At 42.6% G+C, this 24,182-nt stretch overlaps 1 protein-coding gene across 1 annotated transcript in view; it reads left to right on the top strand.

The window, feature by feature from the left end:
- reep3b (receptor accessory protein 3b) overlaps positions 1 to 24,182 on the top strand; it is a 50,656-nt gene that overhangs the window by 17,117 nt on the left and 9,357 nt on the right. Inside the window, exons 2-6 of the mRNA XM_034708708.1 lie at positions 5,425 to 5,497; positions 12,611 to 12,687; positions 13,066 to 13,186; positions 13,274 to 13,387; positions 23,309 to 23,474. Of these exons, the coding sequence (XP_034564599.1) occupies positions 5,425 to 5,497; positions 12,611 to 12,687; positions 13,066 to 13,186; positions 13,274 to 13,387; positions 23,309 to 23,474 (551 nt within the window). The remainder of the gene's footprint in view (positions 1 to 5,424; positions 5,498 to 12,610; positions 12,688 to 13,065; positions 13,187 to 13,273; positions 13,388 to 23,308; positions 23,475 to 24,182) is intronic.

Below are 24,182 nucleotides of genomic sequence, written 5' to 3'. Positions count from 1 at the left end.
AAGAAAACTCTCTAACAAGTTCAGAATTAGCCGTGCTAGCACCCCTGGCCTGCTGTAGTCCTTGCAGGTTCATGTCCATTCCTCTGCTTGTTCTCATTGCTCAGGTTGAGTAGTTATGTAATGTTACTGCCAAATTCCCCCTGATCCGTCTTCAATCCGTCCGGCAGGTCACAGTCCTCCGGATCAGTTACTCAAGTCTTCTATTTTTGCCGGATGCCGGAGCACGACACATCAATCTCAACAGAGCAGATGGAGCGGGACAGGAAGTCAGGCATAGGGATGGGTACCGAATTCTGTACTTTTATAGGTACTGACTGAATTCCGCCGACTACCTGCCCTGTTTATAACCGTTCCTGTGTGCGTGAATGCCCAACATGTAAGTTGTGTGTCCTGTTATTATAAAGAGACGGAGAACTGACTTTTCCCCGTCCGCAGGCATTCACGTGTGTTCATTGATAAACTCCCGAAAGAGCAATTAAACGCCACGAGCACGTGTCAGCTAATATATCTAATCACCTATATAATCCTGTTTATGTTCATTTCATGTTCCATTAGATAAATATTTTAAATGAAAGAAATTTGAATATTTTTTTTTTTTTTTTTTTTTAAATAACATTTATTACTACATAAAAACACAAAAGTACCGGAAATTGGTACTGTTGAGTACCGGCACCGATTCCCAGGTACCGGGTATCGGTACCCGGGTATGGGTTCAAATGTGAAAGGTACTCATCCCTAGTCAGGCACTAAAACAAAATGAACATTCCGGTTAATTTTCAGAATAAAACACTCTGTGTTATAACCAGATCGTATTTCACTTAACTACACCCATTTAAAGAAGACGATCTTTACAGCAGAAATAAACATGTTTACAGCCTGGTTCAAAAACAGTTTAGTTCTGAAGAGGCACACACCGTACATAATGAATTTATCTATAATGCTGAATTTTCGAAGATATTAAAGTTGCGAGTTTTGCCCAAATAAGGACATGGTGGACTTGATTGACAGACGGGAACACTGTAGCTGTTAGCCTAAAGGCTAAAGGCCCGCCTCTCTACCTCACACTCACTCAACAGAAGTTAGGTTGACTTCTGCATTTCCAATATGGGACCCGCTGACAATTGGCTCCAAAACAGCGCACCAGATCTAAAGAAATGGTCCGTCTGTTTTTACCTTCATGCACAGAACACATCACAGGTTGACAGAAATGATTGTCACTTTGGTTCTGACTTTGTGTTCTTTAACCATCAAATTTAATTATCTGGTACCAGCTGGCCGTTGTGGAGTGATTTGATCCCCTTCAGCCTGCTGGAGTATTTAGATCCTAACTTACACATCTTTGATGAGAAGCCTCCTCAGGGCTGTGGGAGATTTACGGCGTTGCTCTCTTCTGGTGGAGCTCGGTTGTAAATTGGCGTTTGTTGTTGACTCCTTAAAGCACAAACTGATGATTCCCATGATGCATCACTGCTTCACAAAGTCATCAAACTAAGTGTCCTATTTTAGTTTAATGAAGAGACTCAGTGAATTAAATGTTGGACTGTATTTGTCATATTGTCCACTACCATCCTTTTCTGCATTATTGTAATAGTTTGAATGTCTCTCGTGCTAATTTTCAAACATTTAAAAGCGTGTTGACGTTCTCTCATTGTGTTTTCATCCAGAGAGTAATCACAAGTCTCCAAGGATGGAGGATGCATAAGTCGTCACTACTTCCAGTTTTTATCCAGCTCTTCCTCAGAATCTTGATTGCTTTGAGTTGTTTGATGGTCAGTGTGGAAGCGTAGGGAGAGCTCTTGAAATGCAGCAGTGAGGGCTGACTCCAGAGTCCCAGTGTAGTCCAGCTGAACAGATCCAGATCCAGCATGCACACGAGGCAGACCTGCAGAGAACAAACTGTGCTGGAGACGAGTGGGGGGAGGAGGAGGAGGAGGAGGAGGAGGAGGAGGAGGAGGAGGAGGAGGAGGAAGAAGAAGGAGAATCTAGGAGAGGAATTGGAGGGAAGGAGTGCCAGGCTATAAATTCATCTAGTCGTTTTTCTTGCTCTCTTACATACACACAGACACACACACACACACACACACACACACACACACACACACACACACACACACACACACACACACACACACACACACACACACACACACACACACACACACACACACACACACACACACAGAGCTCTGTCAGGAAGAATATATGGTGTGCAGCTGAGAGCAGAGCGGTTGGACAAACTGCCCTTGTTTCTGTGTGTCTGTGAGCGTGGGTGTGGATATTGGTTCTTTTGTTTGTGCGTCGGCTGTGTGTGTGAATCAGGATAAAAACGGCGTAAAAACGGCGCTCCGATGATTTCAGTGGATGGTGAACAGTAACCTATAGTTTCACCATGCTGAAGCTGCTTGGTGCTTTATTCATAGACTTGACATTCATGTCAGCGTCGAGGTGAAGAGGACATCTTTACGCTCTCTGATATATATCTCTGTAGAGCGATAGAGAGATCATGTTCACTGTCACTTTGTTAATAATAATACATTTTATTTATAAAGCGCTAAAAAAAACCCTCAATGTGCTTTACATTAAAACATTAAAAGCATTGGAAACATTCAGACAACCATAAAAGAACACAATTAAAATGACAAATATAATAAAACATGGAAAAGAAAATGATAATTAGAAATATATTAAAAGTAAATTTAAATTTGCATTTAAAGTGAGTTAAAATGAGCTAAGATAGGAAGGCAGTGTCGAATAATAAAGGTCTTAATCTTTGATTTAAAAGAGGTGAGAGTTGGAGCAGACCTGCAGCTTTCAGGGAGTGTGTTCCAGATATGTGGTGCATAATGACTAAACGCTGCTTCACCATGTTTCGTTCTGACTCTAGGGACTGAAAGCAGACCAGTAAGTTTCAGTAATCACTATTTATCCGGGGCAGTGTTCAACGACTCTCAGCCAACACTTCCTTTTCTGTGCACTGTTTGTGTCTGCAACACAAACGCTGCTATTTTTGGCCCATTACAACCCCTGGAGTAACGCCCCTTCATCTGCTATAAGGAGTCCCCAGTAGAAAGTATGCTGCTCAGAGGTTTACCTCAGTGATGTGAGCACGAGAAGAAAGCAATCCCCTCCTCATGTATTTACATTTACAGGTTTTTAGTTTGCTGAATGAAGAGATGTGTAAAAAGTCAAACTGCAGACTTGATCAGGTCTGTCCTGAAGGAAACAGAAGGTGTTTGTTAGTGTTGTCGTCAAGACCACATTAACCGAGACCAAGACATGTCATGTCTTGACATGTCTTGGTCTCAGTGCACTCTGGTTTCGGACAAGACCAAGGCATTTAGGGATCGAGACCGAGTCAAGACCAAGACGAAGGCAGGGTGAGACTGAGACAAGACCAAGACCGTATCAATGAAAAATCATCATGAGAGTTAACAAAATAAAACACTTCTGTTTATTTTATTTAAGTTTGCTTTAAATACAACTGACAACAACAAACAAGGGTTGGTTTGGTCTTTGGTGTATTTCTTTTGACTTGCTTTGAGAGTCTTTTGACGCCTTAAGTTTCGTTTTTTGTCATCCTTAGTTTAACTTTCGCTTTTGAATAAAGTTCAAATTGTGTTTTCTGTTCCTCTCTTATCACAGTAATGACAGGGACACAGAGTGCATTAGTGGTTGTCTCGACTGGTCTTGATATAAAATATGAAGTCCGCCTAGTCCGGGACCGAGACAAGACTGAGTAAAAATGCTTTCGATTCCGAGACGAGACCGAGACCTTAAATAAGCGGTCTCGAGACCAAGACCGGTCTGGAGTACTACAACACTAGTGTTTGTTGACTGGAAGTTGGATCGATCATGTCTGATTCAAGGGAGCTGGGAAATCTAACCACTGATTAGCTTTTACTAATGACGTCAGGCAGATGTTGCTCAAGTTTGAATTTTGTTGTTGAACAGATTGTTAGCTGAACTTGTATGAAGAGAGAGAGGCATGCATTAGTCTCCATGTGGACTGTTTTTCCTGCGTACACTAAATCCTGCTGAACTGTGGCTGCTCACACTACAAACAGGAACCCCTTCCTGTGCTCACATCCAGATCCTGAGTACAGGTTCTGAGCTTCACGTTCTACTGCTCAGCTCTTTTTTAGTGTGATCTGCTCATTCTTAAAGTTCTAAACTCTCACACCATCATCCACTCCACAGATACACTACCAGTCAAAAGTTTGGAAACACCTTCCCATTCAAGGGTTTGTATTTATTTTAATTATTTGAAACACTGTAGATTAATACTGAAGACATCAGAACTATGAAAGAACATATATGGAATTATTGAATGAACAAAAAAGTGTTAAACAAATCAGAATCTGTTTTATATTTTAGATTCTGTAAAGTAGCCCCCTTTTTCGTCCATGACAGCTTTGCACACTCTTGGTATTCTCTCAGTCTGCTTCATGAAGTGGTCTCCTGGAATGGTTTCTAATTAACATGAGCCTTGTCAAGAGTTCATTTGTAGAATGACTTGCCTTCTTAATGTGTTTGAGACCATCAGTTGTGTTGTTCAGAGGTAGGGTTAGTACACAATGGATAGCCCTATTTGACTACTGTTGTAATCCAGATTATGGCAAAACCAGATTATTTCATAGTTTTGATGTCTTCAGTATTAATCTACAATGTTGAAAATAATTAAAATAAATAAAAACCATTGAATGAGAAGGTGTGTCCAAACTTTTGACTGGTAGTGTGTGTTCTACATGTATTAAATTAACTGTGTCTATGTTGAAAAGAACAACTCATGGCTGAAGTAGAGCTGTGTTGCTGCAGTGGACAGGTCGTGGAGCCAAAGCGCTGCTGCAGAAGATTAGAGGGAAACATTGAGTCACTGCCTTGGGTTCTCGTGGTTTTCAGACTCAGGGGGGTCAGGACCCAACACCCGGTCACAGCAGGATATAAATAAGTCCCCAGATCATTCTGCAGGAACAGATGATGGCTTTTAACTGAAACATCACAATTCCCTGTGTAAGCCTCAGTTTGCACTCAGGGATTATACTCTGCTTGCAATTTGGTTTGCGGGTGAAACCCTTTCACAAGTGCTGTGGCTGCAAAAACCAGACAGTGAAGGAGGAGACAAATCTGTGTGTCCAAATGAAAACAATGTACTGCAGAGCGGGATCAGGTTTCTCATGACTTCACCTTTTCTCTCAGAATAACACTCCTCATGTGCTTTGTTCTAAACTTAAACACACACTGACTCTCTCACACACACACAGCCCTCTGTGAGTTTAACTATATATCTGAAACACCTCCACACAAGAGAAGAAGAAGTGTTGAGCCTCTCAGCTGTGTGTTTGTGTTTCTGTGTTTACATGTTTGCATGAAATACTAACAGAATGTTAAACGTGTTTATCTAACGTGTGTGTGTCCTCCCTGCAGGCTGGTGTTCGGGACTCTGTATCCTGCATACTACTCCTACAAAGCTGTCAAGACCAAGAACGTCAAGGAATATGTAAGTTCATGAGAATCACTCGGCATTTCACACACACACACACATGCACACACACACACGCACACACGCACACCCACACGCACACACGCACACCCACACACGCACCAATTCACACCTGCACTTTAATGAACTCACATGACTATGTGAAGCGTCTGAAGGAGAGACTATGAACTGTTGTAACCCCTTCATGTATCCCATCATCTCTGTGTTGATGGGTCATTTTGAAAACAATGCAACATATCACTCACAATAGTTAAAACTTTTTAACACAGTGTCTGTGTCCACTCTAAAGGCTGCATCAACTTGAGAATCACCACATGTTGCTGCTCTCGTCATATTTTGCGGCACGCTTTATCAAACTAACAGATCAGTTTTCTGTCAGGGAAAGCTCCCCCCCCCCACTTTCTTTCTTTTCATGCTGTTCTCTGGTTGTTTCAAAAGTGTCACGGCCAAATCCCACCAGATCTGTGTCCAGTCCGTCTTCAATCCGTCACAGCACCAGATCTGATAGTTCTCTATTCTAGTCAATGTGTTAACTTCCACTGGATCCCCTCCGTTGCGTTCCAGCTGCGTCTCTGATCCGGCAGGTCGGAGTCGGATCAGAGACGCAAGACTTCTATTTCTGCCGGATGCCGGAGCACGACGCATCAATCTCAACAGAGCAGATGGAGCGGGACAGGAAGTCAGGCACCAAAACAAAATGAAAACATCCGGTTAATTTTCAGAATGAAACACTGTGTGTTATCACCAGATCGTATTTCACTTAACTACAACAACAAACCGTCATGATGAGTGGAGCCAGGCCTGGAGTCAACAGGTCAGAGGTTTTCAGAGGACCAGAAAGACAACATGGCTGAGGAGAGGACTCCAGCTGTCCGGCAGTCCTGCTCCGTGCTGCGTTCTGATAACAGCCGGTGGGTGTTGACGGATGAGAGAGCAAGGAGCCGGACCGCAGCAGAATGGAGCCGGAACGAACACGGATCATGTGGAAGTCCAGTGTCAGTCAGCTTTGAAGACAGGGTGCACTTTTTGGAGCAGTTGGATCAGCAGCATGTGACCTCTGCTGAAGTGGGGCTCTTCAATCTGACTTCACGGTGATGGAGTTCTGTATATGCATATAGATGTGAGGGCTCGGATGAGTTTCCTTGCTGAAGCTGGGTGATGTAACTAATGTGAGTGAGAGTGAAATCCCAGCCCACTGAGTTAGGAACACACATGCATGCATGCACACGCACACGCACACACGCACACACGCACACACGCACAGGTTGAGATTCAGTAAGCTGTGACTCTGCTCTGAGCCTCTCTCACTTTGTCTCTCTTTGTCTCTCTGGCTGTCTGCAGCCTGATATCTGCTTATACTGATCCTCAGGTCCGTTTCTTTGTTGAAGGAGTATTTGGCGAGGTTAAGGTAAATCATTCTAACAATGCTGAATGCAGATGGAAAAACACTCTCCATGCCATTAGTCCGATCCTATTATTTTAACACAATAGCTCAGGAATGCCCGAAGGGAAAGTCTTCAGCTGTAGCACAAACATTCCGCTGGATGCGAGGATGGACTGAGGAGGTTTTTTTATTTATTCATTCATTTTTTTTAAAGATCTGTTTACTTGTGGAAAAGGTTAAAAAAAAAAGAAGCAATACGAATAACTAGGAAAATAATTATTAAAAAAAACAAAATTATAAAAAAATAATATTATATGAATTTTTCACATTAAATACAAAAGATCAATGTAAACAATTAAAGCAAGTGATATTTTTTGTATAATAAACACAATAACCACAACAACCAATAATAACAAATGATAATAATTTGAAATAAAAAATAAATAAATAAAAAGGAAAATAAATAATAGTGACAATTTTTTGTATAATGCAAAACTGTGGAGTGAATCAAATTATTACATTTTGTATGTTTCTGCCTCTGGGAGATTTCAATCTCTGAATACACAGATTTGCATGTGGTTATTTTTGTAAGGGTTTCATCAAATATTTATTGTGATTAATTCTTAAAATTGTCAGACTTGACACTGACTGGCACCCCAGAGATTAAGTAAACCTGTTACAAACTACAATAAGATAAGTAGGTTAATATTAAGAAAATAAATACGTGGGAAAGTAAAAAAAAACAAAAAAAACAATAAGAATAACAATTAAACATTTTTTTATGAATTAAAAAAAATAAATATATATATATATATATATATATAAAAATACATAAATAACTACTGATTATTATTATAATACCAAAAACAAACTGAGAAATTACATTTAAAAAAAGGACTGAGGAGGTTTTAAGGTCAGCGGTCACACTTACCCTTCTGTATCCCTAAATAGTTTGAGTGAAATCTCAGCGCCGCACAAACACATCTTTGTTACTTCAGGTTTATTTTTCTGTCCATCAGAGAGAACAATGATTGTTTAGTGGATGTTCCCTCTCGCTCCACCACTCATGCACCTGTTTATTCTGCTGTCAAGAGACGGGTCCACTGACAATCACATGCTCTGCAGAGCAACATGGAGGAGGGGGAGATGTTCTCTGGTGTTACATCTCCTCTGTGAACTTATGCCTCGTTTTGATTTTTAGGTTGCATGCTTTCAGATATTTGTAATAATAATAATCGCTGAATAAACAAACAGTATTTTGGCTTGAAATGCCCATCCCTAAGTCCACACAAATAAACATGTCTGAACATGTTCGTACAAACACATCCACCTGTAGTATAAACAAGTCCTTATCTGTGTCTGCTGACCCCGTGTGTTCAGGCTTTAGTCCGGCTGCAGGTCATCCATTACACAAACAGCTGCACCGTCATAAAGTGGAGTTACGCCTCCAGGAGTAAAGACATGCAAACACGGGAGTGATGTAGAAATCTTTTCATTATGAGTGGAGGAATCGTGCTACAGTTCCTCATAGAAAGGATCTGCTTTTCAGAAATAGCAGGCCGTTTTATGAATTGTTGTAACGACCAATCAGAGTCAAGTGCTGAAAACAGTAAGTACGGTAGTTTCAGTAAGGGCCTGTTTCCATTAACAGCTTTTTTCTGCGATGGCTGCACCCATGAGCATTTCTCACTGGTGCTTACCAGAGTTATCCACTTCCCTTAGCGTTTTAAAACAGACTAAATGGTCACGACTATGTATGTTTGGTATTTGCTTTCATTCGACTGCATTTTACAAAAACAACATGAATACAGATGATGGAAATGGAGTGGAGGCATCAGCAGCAGCTCCAGACCTGGATATTGTACCTGGAAAAAACATTGTTGACAAAGTTGATCCCGCCCCTTCTTGATTCTGAGTCACACTGTTTGTGTGTGGTTGGGATAAAAAAAAAGGTGTTATGAGTGGAGATGTTCCCTAATAACAAAACATAAACTTATAACTTTGAGATGAAACTAGAGCTGGCAATATTGAAAAAGAAATTATCACGATGACATTTTTCATATGAGTAAATATCGATAATTATCATGATAAATATCAAATCACTGTTTCATTTAAATTTAAAGGCAGATTTTTGGCTTGTGTCTTGGATGAAGTTCTCTGATAGGCTTCTTGAATCCCTCATTTTTGAATGTGCTAACCATAGACTGTATATATAATGGACAGCGTCGCTTCGCCTTTTCCCATTGTACGGTTTTGAAGCCAAAATATCCCGTTACAGAACGCTGCCATCTAGTAAATATTCTGCAGCCAGAGTCTGTGAGTAGGGAATTTGTGTTTCCATGGTACCAAGCTCCGCCCTACAGCGTACGGTCCCGAGGTCAATCAAAGTAAGGTTTTTTAACCTCTGATAACGAAAAAGAAACTTTTCAGAAAAAAGAGGCCTTGAACACAAAACAGTCAAATAATAACTACATATCAACACAGCATACAGATGTGAGAAACATTTGTACGGCGTGTATTTATTTTTTAAAGTTTGACCACAGCCACATTCAAATGAAAGGAGGAGACAGAGTTTTTGACCTATACTGCAGCCAGCCACTAGGGGGAGCAGTTTTTGTGGCAGCCTCACTTCAAGCTGAGCGAGATGACGTCCATTTTATATACAGTCTATTGTGCTAACAAGAAGCCGGTCTTTTAAGTAAGATGATATTTTAGTGAAGGTTTTGTTTTTAGATTCTAATTTGTCAGGCACATTAGCGCCCCCTCCATTTCCAGTTGTTGAGAGGTGTAATTACACGTTTAAATATATCAACATTTGATATATTTATATAGAGAAATATTATATCACGATAATTATCGTTATAGAATTATCGCCCAGCCCTAGATTAAACTAAATTACTAACAGTTTGTTCTTAAAAATGTGTTTATGTTGACACTATAGCAGCATTTATTTGTTAATGTCATTAAGCAGAGTAAAGAGTATTTATTCAGGATGGTCTGAGTCCTTTGGCTGAAACCTGTTGGTTGACCGGGTGTAGTCGTGTGAACTGCTGGTCTGTCTCCAGTCCTGCCGCCCCGGTCTTCATGCTCTGTCTACCAGGTTTAACATTCCCATCAGGCCCAGTGGCCGTAAAGAGCTGATGTCAGGTGTTTTTGTCTTCTCTTTAATGGAAAGCAGTTACTCACAGATGTGTCCGGTAAATGTCTGCTATTGCCTCCGGAAGGCAAAATGGCTGCTGTATATTTTACCGAGGTCACGTCTTAATGTCCTCCCCACTGATGAGATGAAGGAGGGAGGGAAAGAGAGGAAGAAGCTGTTAGAGACGGAGGGAGAAAGAAGTGGAAGATAAAAGGGAGAGGTGTATTGAGATGAGATCTCCATCTCACTGCCTCTGTGTTTCACTCTCTCTGCTCACATCTATCATTCCCATGAGCCTCTGTGTGTGTGTGAGTGTGTGTGTGTGTGGAGGGAGTTCACTATGAGGTCACCAATTAACCAGTCCAGCAGAGATTGTGTGAGTATGTGTGCGTGTTTGTGTGTGTGTGTGTGTGTGTGTGTGTGTGTGTGTGTCTGAACACTGCAGGCGTGTGTGTTTTCTCATCCAGAGATTGTGCTTGTGAGACAGGTGGATGTGTGTTTGTATCCCTCTCTCTTGTTCTCCCTCTTTCAAACACAGACTACACTCTCTCTCTCTCTCTCCATCTCTCTCGCTCTCTCTCTCTCTCTCTCGCTCTCTCTCTCTCTCTCTCTCACTCACTCTCGCTCTCTCTCTCTCTCTCCACTCTCTCTCTATCTCTCTCTCTCTCTCTCTCTCTCTCCCTCTCTCTCTCTCTCTCTCTCTCTCTCTCTCTCTCTCTCTCTCTCTCTCTCCTCCACCCACCAATCCACACTCACACACACACACTCACACTCACTCACAGAAACACACTGACATTTCATTAGCTAGTGTCAGTGTGTGTTCAGTCATGCGGCAGCGGCCGGGTCTCACTAATACCTCAGCCTGCCATGTGACTGTCTGCCCGCCTGCCACTGTCTACCGCTGGCTTTGATATGGAAATCCAGCCAGAGGAGCCTGGAAAGCCCTTAAGAGGGGACGGAGAGAGAGCAAGGGAGCAGGAAAGGACAGCAGACTGCAAAAAGGCAGAGAGAGAAACAATCACAAACCTTCTTTTTGCCCTTCAATAATCCTGAGCGGAGATGGAGAGAGGAGCAGGATTAAAGAGAAGGGAAGAATGGAGTGAGGACTTCAGATTCTTCACCAAGAAACCATTTTAATTTCAACTTTTAAAGTCTGATCTGTGTTTACACCAAACATCATGCATGTTCAATACCGTGCAGACCAGGTTACTTAAGGCTGATTGATACTTCTGCATTGACCCTACGCAGCAGAGCTGACGTGGACATCAGATCCACATACTTGTGCGTCGATGTGTCCGTGTCAGGCAGCAATTCTCCGCTGAAACACTTGAGGGCAGTGTGGTCTCTCTGATAGCAGTTCGCCTGTTTCTGTCGCCGCTACGATCTCTGTTTCCTTTTCCACAGAGATTCAGAGCGTGTTCTGTTAATCTAAAGCTGATACATGTTGCTGTTTATCATACAGACATGATTACATGAAGAATAGAGAGGAGGAGATGAAATACACGGCCAATGAGCGGGGATCCCAGAAGTGCTGTAAATGCGTGAACTACAATGCCGCAGAGCAGACCAATCACAGGGCTTACGGTCCGTGTTGATTCGACGCATAGTTACATTTTGGAGGAGGTGCACGTCAGCTATGTGCGTAGACCTCTGCGTAGGTACGGGAGCTACACAGACCTCCAGCATAGGCTACGCCGTCGATTCGACGCAGAAGTATTAATCAGGTTTAAGTCTCTTCTCTGACTTTGACAGAACGACTCAGCTATGAAGACTTACTTTGACCTCCAGCTTTAGGAGCTGAGAGTCTTGTATGCCCTGTCCTTTAACATGTTAGTCTCCTCTTGTGTTTCTGCCCCGCTGTTTCCTGTCACTTCTAGATCTATACACTGACATATCAATATGTAGAACGGTCAACAAGAACTTGTGACAGTGCCCCAAAAACTCCACCTAAGTGAAAATGGGCTGCGAGTTATGAGGGGATGAAGGAGCAGGCGGGTGGCTGTCTTTTTGAAGACTTGGTCTGCAGGACAGGGAGTGAGATAGTGTTACAGTAACCAGGCAGTCTACAGAGACTCTGGGAGATGGGCAAAAGTGTGACCGACCAAGCATCTGGCAGCTCCCGCCTCCAAAGGACCGAGCAGCAGGGTCAGCCCCACATGACGGCCGAGAGCCAAACCGCAAGAAATCCACTTCAGTGCTGTTGTCCCCTGTGGTCAAACTGACCTCTGCTGGTTTCTACCGGGGCCCTGACATGTCTCCCATCCTCAAGGGGCCAAAATAACCTTGTTCTCCCAGCGGCCCAGAGCTGTAAATGATATTTGTTGTGTCTGTAGTGATGACTAAATGTTCAGACTCTGTTTATTTATTTTGTGTGGGTGCTGTTTTTATTTTTGATGAACATTTGTTTTTATTTGTTCTGGACATGAATGTGTGATTCTAAACTTTCAGCCCTTTCGCCCACGCATTCATGTTTTGGATCATTAAAGCGTGCTCGCCTTCGTCAGCTGCTGTAAATAAATCTGCAGTGAGCTAACGCAGTTAGTCTTCTTTTTATTCAATGTCCGTCTGTTTGTGTGTTTCTGTGCAGGTGCGATGGATGATGTACTGGATTGTGTTTGCACTGTACACTGTGCTGGAGACCATCACTGACCTGACACTGGCATGGTGAGTTGCAAACAAACACACCTCAGGTAGAGCTGGGCGATATTGAAAAAGATGTTATCACGATAAGCTGTTTCATATCAGTCGATATCAATAATTATCACGATGAATATCAAATCATTATTTAAATCAACATTTAAAGGCAGATTTTCGTTATTGATTTATCGCCCAGCCCTAACCTCAGGTCACGTCTTAGCCAACACCTCAACAAACGTAAAGCACAGAGCGATCTCTTTTTAATCCTCAAACTCAAAGCCTCTCATCGTATCAACCAGGGTGTGAGAGAGATGCCAGTTTAAGACTGATGACTCAGAACTTGATATCAAACCACAAAAAAAGGCAGATTGATGACGATGTGTCTGCTTGTGTGTGCTATTTCAGGTTCCCTCTGTACTATGAGCTAAAGATAGCCATTGTGATCTGGCTGCTGTCCCCCTACACCAGAGGAGCAAGTCTCATTTACAGGAAGTGTCTGCACCCGCTCCTGTCCTCCAGAGAGAGGGTAAGATCATCCGCCTGTCCGGCCTCTCGTGTTAATGATGATTCTTTCAGAGTAGTTGATGAAAGTTGTGTTGATGTCTCTCTGCAGGAAATAGATGAGTACATCGTGCAGGCCAGAGAGAGGAGCTACGAGACCATGGTCAACTTTGGCAAACAGGGACTGAGCATTGCAGCCACTGCTGCCGTCACTGCAGCTGTCAAGGTAAGACTATATGTGTGTTGGTTTAAAAATGTGAATTACATGGCTCTTAATCTGCTTCATTCTGGTGTAAAGTTGCATTTAATTTATCTCCTTCAAGTGTTGTTTTACTCCAGAGGTTCAGCTACACACTACACATCACCGTTGTGGTGTTTTCACACAATGTATCATAAACCTCTCCTGCCTCCATTGTTTGCTGTGCTGTGCTGAGGCGGGTAAACATTCTCAGTCATGTTTCTATTTTCTATCAGAAACAGTGAAAGCTCTCCAGGAGATGCAACAGTGCCCTCTACCTTTTGTATACAACAAAGACATCCAGCAGATTGTTTTTCTCAAGCCCTCATGTTTGTGAAATGTTCTTACACTCAGCCAGCTCTATCAGAGACCAGACACTGACATTAAAGGTGGTTCTGGTGTGTGAATAAACCCAGCAAAGTTGAATAAAATGCTGCAGTTAGTTCTGAATAAACAAACTCAGACTTAAGTAGGGGTGCTAACATTTTAAAACACTGCCTTCATGTTAATATATCCTCTGTGAGTGTGCCCCTGAGTCAGTGAAACTGAAGTGTGTGTGAACTGGTTTCATCAGCATTGCGTGAATACCTGAGTGTATCAGATAATCCCCCCTGACCTGCTGCCTAAGGCTCCACTGCACTGAGGTAATCCCAGGCAGTGGGAATCTACCACCAAACAGAGAGTCAGAGTTATGAGGGCCACGTTCACAGCAGACGCCTTCTAACATGCAGATATTTTAGCTTGACACGTGATTCTGAAGTCATTTTTATACGAGGCTGAGCAGAATCTTCACAAAGACAATCAATCAATCTTTATTTGTACAGCGCCAAATCACAACAAACGTTATCTCAAGACGCTTTTACAAACAAAGCAGGTCTAGACTGTACTCTATGTCAAATTATGAACAGAGACCCAACACCAAGACCAACCTTGTGTTCTTAATCAATCAATCAACCTTTATTTATACAGAGCCGAATCACAACAAACGTTATCCTCAGACTCTTTCCAAACAGATCAGGTTTAGACCGTACTCTATGTTCTATTATTAACAAAGACCCAACATCAAGACAGGATCAGATCCAGTCCCATCTTACAGACAGGACTCAGTCTGATCTCATCTTAATCCACCATGAGCATTGCACCTCGCAGTATTTAGCTAGTTACAGCGGCGAGGAATAACTTCCTTTAACAGGCAGAAACCTTGAGCAGAACCAGACTCATGTTAGACACACATCTACTGAGACCGTGTTTGGTCTGGAAAGAGGGATGGAGGAGAATAAGAGAGAAAGGGAGCGGTGACAGTGATGAGACGAGTAGTAGAAGCTGTTGACGCTGGAGTCTGGAACGTCCACAGCTGGAGAAGCCTACGAGACAAGGGAGCTCAGGGACTCCAGAAAGGTCTATGGTTAGTAACTTTAATGGGACAGGAAGAGTTAAAGGTGATGAGGGGGTTGGGGGGAAGGGGGTGAGATATGATCCTACTGTGTCCGTTTCCCTGGCATTCTAAGCCTATAGCAGCATAACTAAGAGCTGGTCCAAGCCTGATCCAGCTCTAACTGTAATCTTTAGCAAAAAGGAAAGTTTGAAGCCTACTCTTAAAAGTAGAGAGGGGGTCTGCCTCCTGGACCCTGACTGGTAGATGATTCCAAAGGAGAGGGGCCTGATAACTGAAGGTTCTACCTCCCATACTACTTTTAGAGACAATCAAGATGCAAAAGACATTTCCACTTTGAAGAAACAAACTGCAGCCTTTTGAAAGTTGAAGTCCAATGTTTGGAACTTGGATTAAAATAAATCCAGATTTCACAACAGACATTGTGTAAGTGAGTTATCTTTTACCTCTCTGCACCTCATGATGATTGGATCAGCTTCAGTGTGTAATTCCTCAAATATAAAATCACCAGCAGCATGCATATGTGTCACTGTGGACATCAGAATCATTTAGATTCCAGTAGAGAAAGAAGTGTTGACAAGAGTAACTGTTATTAATATTGAGAATCAAGAAGACATTGCACTGTACATAAACTAGTCTTCACTTGCAGAAGCATCAGAAATTCAGGCCCTGTGGTGGATCTGAAGCCTCTCACCTTCTAAGCTAAATGTCCTTGTACTGATCTGAGTAGGCAGGGATGCAATGATAATGAGGCGCTTCACTGATTGGCTGCCTGAATCTTGCCGAAGGGGGAATGGCGTGGACTAATGCAGAGGCGCAAAAACACCACTGATCCAGAATGTGACCCTGAACAGGTGGAGGAAACTGAAAAGTGTTGTCTCTGAGTGATACGTTAACCTTTGAGGGTTTCAAGTCAGTTAATTTAGCTACAAAACCATAGACCTTTCTGGAGTCCCTGAGCTCCCTTGTCTCGTAGGTTCCTCTGGATCTCTGCTTCTGTAGACGTGCCAGACTCCAACTGCTACAACTACTACTATCCGTCTCACCACTATCATCTCTCTCTCTCTTCATCTCCCTCTATCCCTCTCTCCAACACGGTCTCAGCAGATGTGTGTCTAACATGAGTCTGGTCCTGCTGGAGGTTTCTGCCTGTTAAAGGAAGTTTGTCCTTGCCACTGTAACTTGCTAAATGCTGCAAAGTGCTCTGCTCATGGTGGATTAAGATGAGATCAGACTGAGTTCTGTCTGTAAGATGAGCTGACTGCACCTTTGATATTTCTTGTACAAAATCTGTGAATATTATCACAAAGTGGTGTCACTTTCTTTGTAGCCTGTCTGCTGTTGCTGAGTCACCAGCTGTTGGTAGAGATCCTTACGGGTCAGTTTGGAAGCAAACCCAGCTTTGTACTGACCCTGGTTGTTGAACAGTCTGAGGTGAAGTGGTTGACACAAACAAACAAATTAGCATCAACTGTAGCCAGTTGGTGGTTTCTAAAAATAAAAAGCCACCACTGGTGTTTTGGTCCTCCGGTGCTGGGACAAAATAAAGACGTTGGTGTTGTTTTTTGTAACCAACAACAGAGCAGTTGGCATGGCAGACTCTAACCTTTGACGTCTTGGCTCTGCAACACCAAAGCAAAACCACAACGGAATGAGAGGATGCAGAATCATTCACTCCCGTAGTTACATTGTTTGTTTTTCCTGTAGGTGGGCGACAGAAACAATGCAATGGTTGATCACAGCAATAGATTATTAGAGGTTGACAAAACCATCAAGATATCAACCGTTGTTTTTCTGTGTTCTTAATCAATCAATCAACCTTTATTTATACAGAGCCGAATCACAACAAACGTCATCCTCAGACTCTTTCCAAACAGATCAGGTTTAGACCGTACTCTATGTTCTATTATTAACAAAGACCCAACATCAAGACCAGATCAAATCAAGTCCCATCTTACAGACAGGACTCAGTCTGATCTCATCTTAATCCACCATGAGCAGAGCACTTTGCAGCATTTAGCAAGTTACAGTGGCAAGGACTAACTTCCTTTAACAGGCAGAAACCTCCAGCAGGACCAGACTCATGTTAGACACACATCTGCTGAGACCGTGTTGGAGAGAGAGATAGAGGGAGATGAAGAGAGAGAGAGATGATAGCATTGTAAGTACTTAGTGAGAAAAGCAGATGGTGATTCCTCTGTGAAGTAAAACATATAAATACCCCCACCAATATGAAATCAACCGTCTGGTGGTCAGATAAATGATGGGGGGTGTTATGTGTTATTAGGAATGTTATTATTACTATTATAGTCATGAGTGAGATACTCTAAAACCAAACCACAGCAGAGAACCAGTGTGAATGAAAACCCAGCTCTGGAGCAGTGCAGAGCCAACAGGAAGTATTAGGAAAACTTTGGTGAAATGCCACAGGACAGGAAATTAAATTTACCCTGATTACTAGTGTGCTCTGCTACACTTTCAAAATAACTCTCTCTCTTCAATAAATATGTGTTGGACTTCAAATATATCCGCTGCTCTGTGTTTGAAACAAAGAACATTCAGTCCCTTTTGGTGGAAACAGAAAAACATGACTGACTGGAGCTCTAAATATACACGAACAGGGGGAATGTGGATCAGAGGGATCGACGCCAAGGGTGTGACTATGTGAGCTGGAGAGAAGTTTGCTTTACCTCTCTCTCTCTACCTTCGTGTCTCCTCTGTTCTCTTCCTCCATCTCTCAGTGTTTCTCCTCTCTCAGTATATCGACCGTGTTTCAGGTCACTGTGCTGTCTCAAGCTTCGTGTGTCTCAGTCTGAATTGGATTGACTCAGCTGGAACAATGTAAAGCTGCACCGTGCATGAAACCCATCAGTGTGAACCTTTCTTAAAGACTGAGGCGCACAGCTCACGGAGCGGACACCGGAACCGTGGTTTGGTTTACAAATGCACTTCTGCATTTTGATTCACGTGATTTTATGAAGCTGGAAACTCCTGGGAGCCGCTCATTTAACGCTACAATATGCACCTCCTTATATTATTCATGCAGCATACATGCATATTGATGCGCATGTAGCCTGAGGCTGATATAAATTGTATCTGTAAAGCCTCCACAGGTATGAAGAAGCATCTCACTCACTGCTTTCTTCAGTGATGTGAAAGAAATGTGTCTTTACATGTTTATATTTCTCATACGCCAGCTGGGCATGCTACAGTGACTTCCAATTTACGACCTCTCTTGACTGTGAGGTCTAAAGTCTCTTGCTTTGCTACAGATTAGTGGTGCATCAGATCACAGTTGGTCGGTTCAGACCTCTGTTACCACAAATTGATGGAAAATGAATCACGAACGTGTACGAAAACAAACTGTGACCAGCTTTTACTTCTTCCTGCAGCCCTCCTTTCTGCTTCAAACTAACACTAGCATGAGAGAGATGCCTGTCTGTGTCAGCGCTGCCCATGCATGTATGAGTGTGTGTGTGTGAGTGAGGGCAGTCAGGGGCTTCAGTGTTCGATTAGCGAGACATCAAAAGAGAAAACGACCCCGTGACATGAGTACAGGAACACGTCACATGACCGGCTGTGCACCCAGCTGGAGCTCTGACACACAAACACACATAGGAGATTAGAGAGAGTGAATAAAGCTTTCTGGTTTAATGCTCAGTTCAAATCATTACATCGCTCTGTAAACCAAACTGGTTCGTTACACTCCTAACTAGGGCTGGGCGATAAAACGATAACAATAGTTATTGTGATATTATTTTTCTCAATATAAATAGAACAAATGTACGATGAAACGTTGATATATTTAAACCTGTAGTAACACCCCCCAACCACTGGAACGAGAGGGGGTGCTAGTGTGTCTTAAACACTAGTTCCAACCCAACATTCAACAGAAGAAGAAGTTTGCATGGAACAGAATCAAGCAGCAACCTCCGGTCTAAACCTTTGAGTCCAATGTGGAAGTGCTAAAAACTGCAGTTCATCGAGGATCCGCTTGAGGTTGGCTCCAGAAATACCGGAAACCACATACACACCAATTCAAAGAAGACGATCTTTACAGCAGAAATAAACATGTTTACAGCCTGGTTCAAAAGACGAGTGTAGCCTGGATAGCTCATTTCTCCATCAGCACACACTTTACAGGGGGGGGGGAATTTTTTTCGACCGCAGCAATTTCGAAGATATTGAGATTACGAGTTTTCCATTAAGGGAGACACAGCTGACTTGATTGACAGGCGGGAACACTGTAGCTGTTGGCTAGGAGGCTCAAACCCCGCCTCTTTACGTCACAATCACTCAGCAGCAGCAATATGGCTGCCGCCGCTGCTTGGTCTCAAAACAGCTCTTCAGAAACAGATGGGTGATGTCACAGATACTACGTCCATATTTTATACAGTCTATGAACAGAATATAAACACAGCTGAACACAAGCGACACTGAAGAAAACTCAAAACCTACCAGCCCAAAGAAGAGTGAAATCATGCTTAACAAGAAAGGCCCCTACATTTCATTAGTTAAGATATTTGGGCTCCTTACTACACTAGTAAATCCACATACAAGCTAACAAACCGTCTTCAACTGTCACTCAGGAGAAAAAAAATCGGCCTTTAAAATGATGTGAAAGAATGATTTGATATTTATCGTGAAAATGATCAATATCGAAAGATATAAAATGTTATGTGAAATATCTTTTTCAATATCGCCCAGCTCTCCTCCTAACTCTGACACGATTAAAGTTTCTCCTCGAAATGTTTGCTTTCATGAACTGTGCACCAGCAGTGAGTGCCTCTCTCTATTATTCATGTGTTTATTTAGGTCAGCGTGATGATGATGTGTTGCTCTCTAGCTAACCCTCTTGTGACTTTGTTTCTGCTTCTCTCTCTCTTTACTGACATCCGTCTGTCTTCAGGGTTTCTGTGCTTCAGCAGGCTGCTCTGGGAGGTAAAGACCAGTCAGTGAACGCAGCATGGACGGAACGTTCCCTTTTCATTTCATACCAGTGTTTATCCTCCAGTCACACCGTGCTCCACATCCTTTCATTTTCAGACATTTAGGTGTCGTGTCCACTAACGCTGTTTTTTTGTGCTGAGAGCGCCCGTGACCCTCAATGTCAGAGCGCTTCTCATCAGCGTTTACTGGTTATAGATTACGAAAGGAGTACCGCGACACTTCTGCTTCCCTAAATAGTGAACGTTGTGTCTGTTTTAAAATGCTCTGAATGCTTAATACTTGCTTTCATTCAATTACATTTTAACAAGAAGCTGTCAGAGCATTACTAAACTTTTCAATTGTTCCACGGAAGAAAACGAGTGTGATAACTTTTCTCCTTCGTACGAACCTCCGCCATTGTTATTGACAAAGCTGACACAGGAAATCGCGCCCCTTCTTGATTCTGATCCTGCTACATACTACCTACGAATGTGTTTTAAGGTGGTCTGTAGTTTGACTGGTCTGTTGGATCTGGTCTGTAAGATGCTGGGTCAGGCGTCACTGGATTTCCGGTTTCAGAAAGCGGAAGTAAACAACGACCAAGCTAATAGATAAACTGCTTCTTTAGCATCACGGAGGATTTAAAAAGTTAAGAAGTGGTTTATATGGAATTTAATATTTTCACAGCACCTAAAAACTGAGTGCCCCATCATATACAGAGAAGTAGAAGGGTAACGTTAGCGCTGTGCATTGTGGGAAAAAAGTACGTGAGGCAGACTGCATACTGAGACATGTTCCTTAAAGGTGACATATCATGCAAAATTGACTTTTTAATGGTTCTCTACCTGAAATATGTGTCCCTGGCATGTCTACAAACCCCCCGAGAATGAAAAAAATCCATTCTGCCCCTGTTTTGATTTCTCCACCTTTCTGTAAATGTGTGTGAAACGAGCCGTTTCAGACTTCCGTGTTTTTGTTACGTAACAACAATATCCGGTCTGTCATGGAGTCAGAGCTCGGAGCTTGTTCAGCCCATAGACTGTATAAAATAATACTGAATCCCCTCTCCGTTTTTCATTACCTGCACAAATGTGTGGTAACAAGGAGCTTAGGAGGGAGGCATGCTAGTTGTAGGCTGTCTTAATAAACACAAAGGTTGGTTTTACTCCCCACGTCTGTAGATTTGAAGATCTAGTGGATGATTTTTATTTACCATGGATAAGTGCTAGCGCTAGTTAGCATAGCCACATAGCTACATGTCGTAGCTGTAGCTGTGTACCAAGACACACGTCTACACACTGACAAATAAAACAACAAGAAACACTAAATCTGTGACCAATCCTTCATAAAAGGTCCTGCTGCCTTTCTGGCAGAGGTCGGTTTTACTCCCCACGTCTGCAGATTTGAAGATCTAGTGGATGATTTTTATTTATCATGGATAAGTGCTAGCGCTAGTTAGCATAGCCACATAGCTACATGTTCGTAGCTGTGTACCAAGACACACGTCTACATACTGATAAATAAAACAACAAGAAACACTAAATCTGTGACCAATCCTTCAGAAAGGTCCTGCTACAGGCGCCTCTCCGTCAGGATCAGATTCTGGATCAGATTCAGAGGGTTGAAGTAACGCGATCTCTGAGCAGCCGTGTATATTCAGCCAACATGTAAACATTAGATCAACGTGCTGGAGAGCCGAGGCACATCCACTTCCTGAGGGGGCGTGGTCAGAGAGAAAACAGAGTGTTCTGAGGAGGACTGAAGAAGAGGACTTTTCAGGCATGCCAAAATCTGATTTCAAAGTGTTTTTTTGAGCATAAACTTTAAAGACATGTTTTGGGGACCTCTTAGACCAATATATATTGATGAAAAAAGCGTGATATGTCCCCTTTAATCAGTACAACATCCAGGTAGTTTTGGCATACTGCAGATCTTTCTCTTGTTCACATACTACTTACTGAATTTTCGCCAAATCAGTACGTACTGCTAGTATAGCAGGCGGTTTGAAAAACAGCCGCAGTCCTCTTTCTGAAACCAAAAAAACAGTGAAGCCTGACCCAGCATCCTGCAGAACAGATCCAACAGAACAGTCAGACTACAGACTAAATTCAAATGCAGCAGGTAGTATGTAGTATGTAGTAAACAACTATCAAGTTTGAGTAGAAAATAGGAGCTGCCACCGCAACAAAATTGGCAGCAGTGGACACGACACCCAAGGATCTTTAACCAGAACGTGTTCATCTTTTTAATTCTATTCTTTCATTCATTCTGTTTTTAGAGTAAAATAAATCAGCAGTATTTACACAGACATTTAACTCAACATTCACATCCTTCTGTTTGAATGAGGTTTATCAAACTTTCCTTCCACTGTAACACTTTTGATCTCTTTCTTTCTCATTTCTTTACTTTCTTTTTTACCTTCTCCTTTCACCCTGATGCTCATTTTGTTTCCATGATGGTGTCTTCATCAATGTGGATTTTTGCTCCTTGTAAGTGTCATTTTATGCGCCCTGGTGTTTATAATATTACACATTATGTTTTAGTCTAACCTTCATGTCTGGAACATTAAGGCAGCAGTCCTGTCAGCCTTTGAGGTGAAACATGATTATGATACTTACTACAGATTTTCAGATTAGATGATTTATTGTAAGAGCTTAAGTCTTGGCTCATGTTTGAGTAGTCCTGGGTGTTATTTAACAGAAGTCTTTTTCTTCATGTAATAATGTTGTCTAGTGTCTGACAGGCCTTCGTCTCCTCCCCCTGTGTCTGAGTGATGACAGAGCATCTCCACAGTTTTACAAAACTGACACATCTGATCAACAGCCAGCTCGGAGATGAACAGTTGCCCTTGTCACTACAAATCCGTCTGCTTCTCCACAGTCGCTCTGTGATAAAGCAGCACTTCCTGTCTGTAACGGGACATGTGTGTTAGCGGTCATGGAACAAATTAGAGAGGCAGGAGCGAGTGCTTCAAACAGCTCAGAACTATAAAGAATAGAAACCTTCATCCTCTGTTATCCAGCTTTCTTCTTCTCATTGAAGCGCATAGAGTGTTTGAGGAACATTAGTGTGTCTCAGCACTTTAAAGACCACTAACACAGATCTGAGGGGCACCATCCAAAGTGCTGGCTTTGGAAAGTTTCCCTCAGGCTAGAGTCTGCAAAGCTGCAGCTTAAGTAAGCTAACACAACTAGTTGAAGTGGTTACATAATAATCGCTCTCCAGTTATGTAATGAAGGCTGGATGCTTGATTTCATGACATCTGACCACAGAGTTTTCTATTTGATATTAAAACCATGGCAGGACAGCAGAAGCTCCTTTAATAACCTGGACACTGAGTGTGATTGGAGCATGTTGAAGCCGGTCTTTGAAGACCGACGTTATGAGAGGGAAGATTTGAAAAGATCAATAATGCCTTCAGACAGCGCTGAAGCCCACACAGACATTAGTGTTAGAGCCTGGAGGGAGTTATTTGTTTCCAACAGTCTGTCGACACTCACTCACTTCATCTGTGTGATGGATTCACTCTCTCAAGTGCTGTTTTCTGGTGATATTAACGTGTGTGTGTGTGTGTGTGTGTGTCACAGGGTCAGGGCGCCATCACAGAGAAGCTGCGCAGCCTGAGCATGCACGACCTCACACAGATCGGCCAGCAGGACGACCGAGGAGGAAACCAGCTCTACCAGTACAGCTCCCGCCAGGCCAACCCGGCCATCAGGAGATCTCAGAGCAGCGACGCCGCAGACGAAGCTGGTACGGAAAAACAAACACACACACACACACACAGAAATATTAGACAGCTTTGAACTCAGTCTCAGACCTTGGACTTCCTCATTTGATGTTGTCTATGAAGTTATCACATTAATTTTAAGACACTTGAGGAAAAGTCTGCTTTCTTCTAGGGAATAAAACATGTTACACACACGACAAGAAAACCTGATGATGGCAAACGCCTGAAAACAGTTATCTTAACTTTTAGAGGGAATATTAGTTCTGTGTGTGGGTCCAGTTTAAACTCTAACCAGTGCAAGATCAGCGATGAACTTGCAGCCATGAGCAGCAGAGCCAGAAGCATTGAAGCCTTTAGAGCGGACTGCAGGAGGTTGTGTTGAGAACTCGCCTCCTACTTCACAAGCATCATACACACAATCAGTAACCAGCTTCTTCAGCTGGACTTTAGTTTCTTCAGTCAGAAATTTAAATTCCAACCAGCTGACTCGTCTGAAGGTGATGCAGCACTCAGAGAACATTGAATAGGGTATATTAGACACAGCTTACCAATGTCCAGAACCAGACTGTGCAGCCACAAAGGACTGCAAATCCCTCGATAAAACCAAGCGGCAACCTCCGGCTGTGAGAATTGAAGCCAATGCTGAAGTGTTAAAAACTGCAGTTCATGGAGTGTCCACTTGAGGCTGACTGCAGAAACACCAGAAACCACATACACACCCATTCAAAGAA

This window comes from Notolabrus celidotus, chromosome 18 (genome assembly GCF_009762535.1).
Source record: "Notolabrus celidotus isolate fNotCel1 chromosome 18, fNotCel1.pri, whole genome shotgun sequence".
Classification (NCBI taxonomy): domain Eukaryota; kingdom Metazoa; phylum Chordata; class Actinopteri; order Labriformes; family Labridae; genus Notolabrus; species Notolabrus celidotus.
This window is presented reverse-complemented; position numbering and strand designations above follow the sequence as displayed.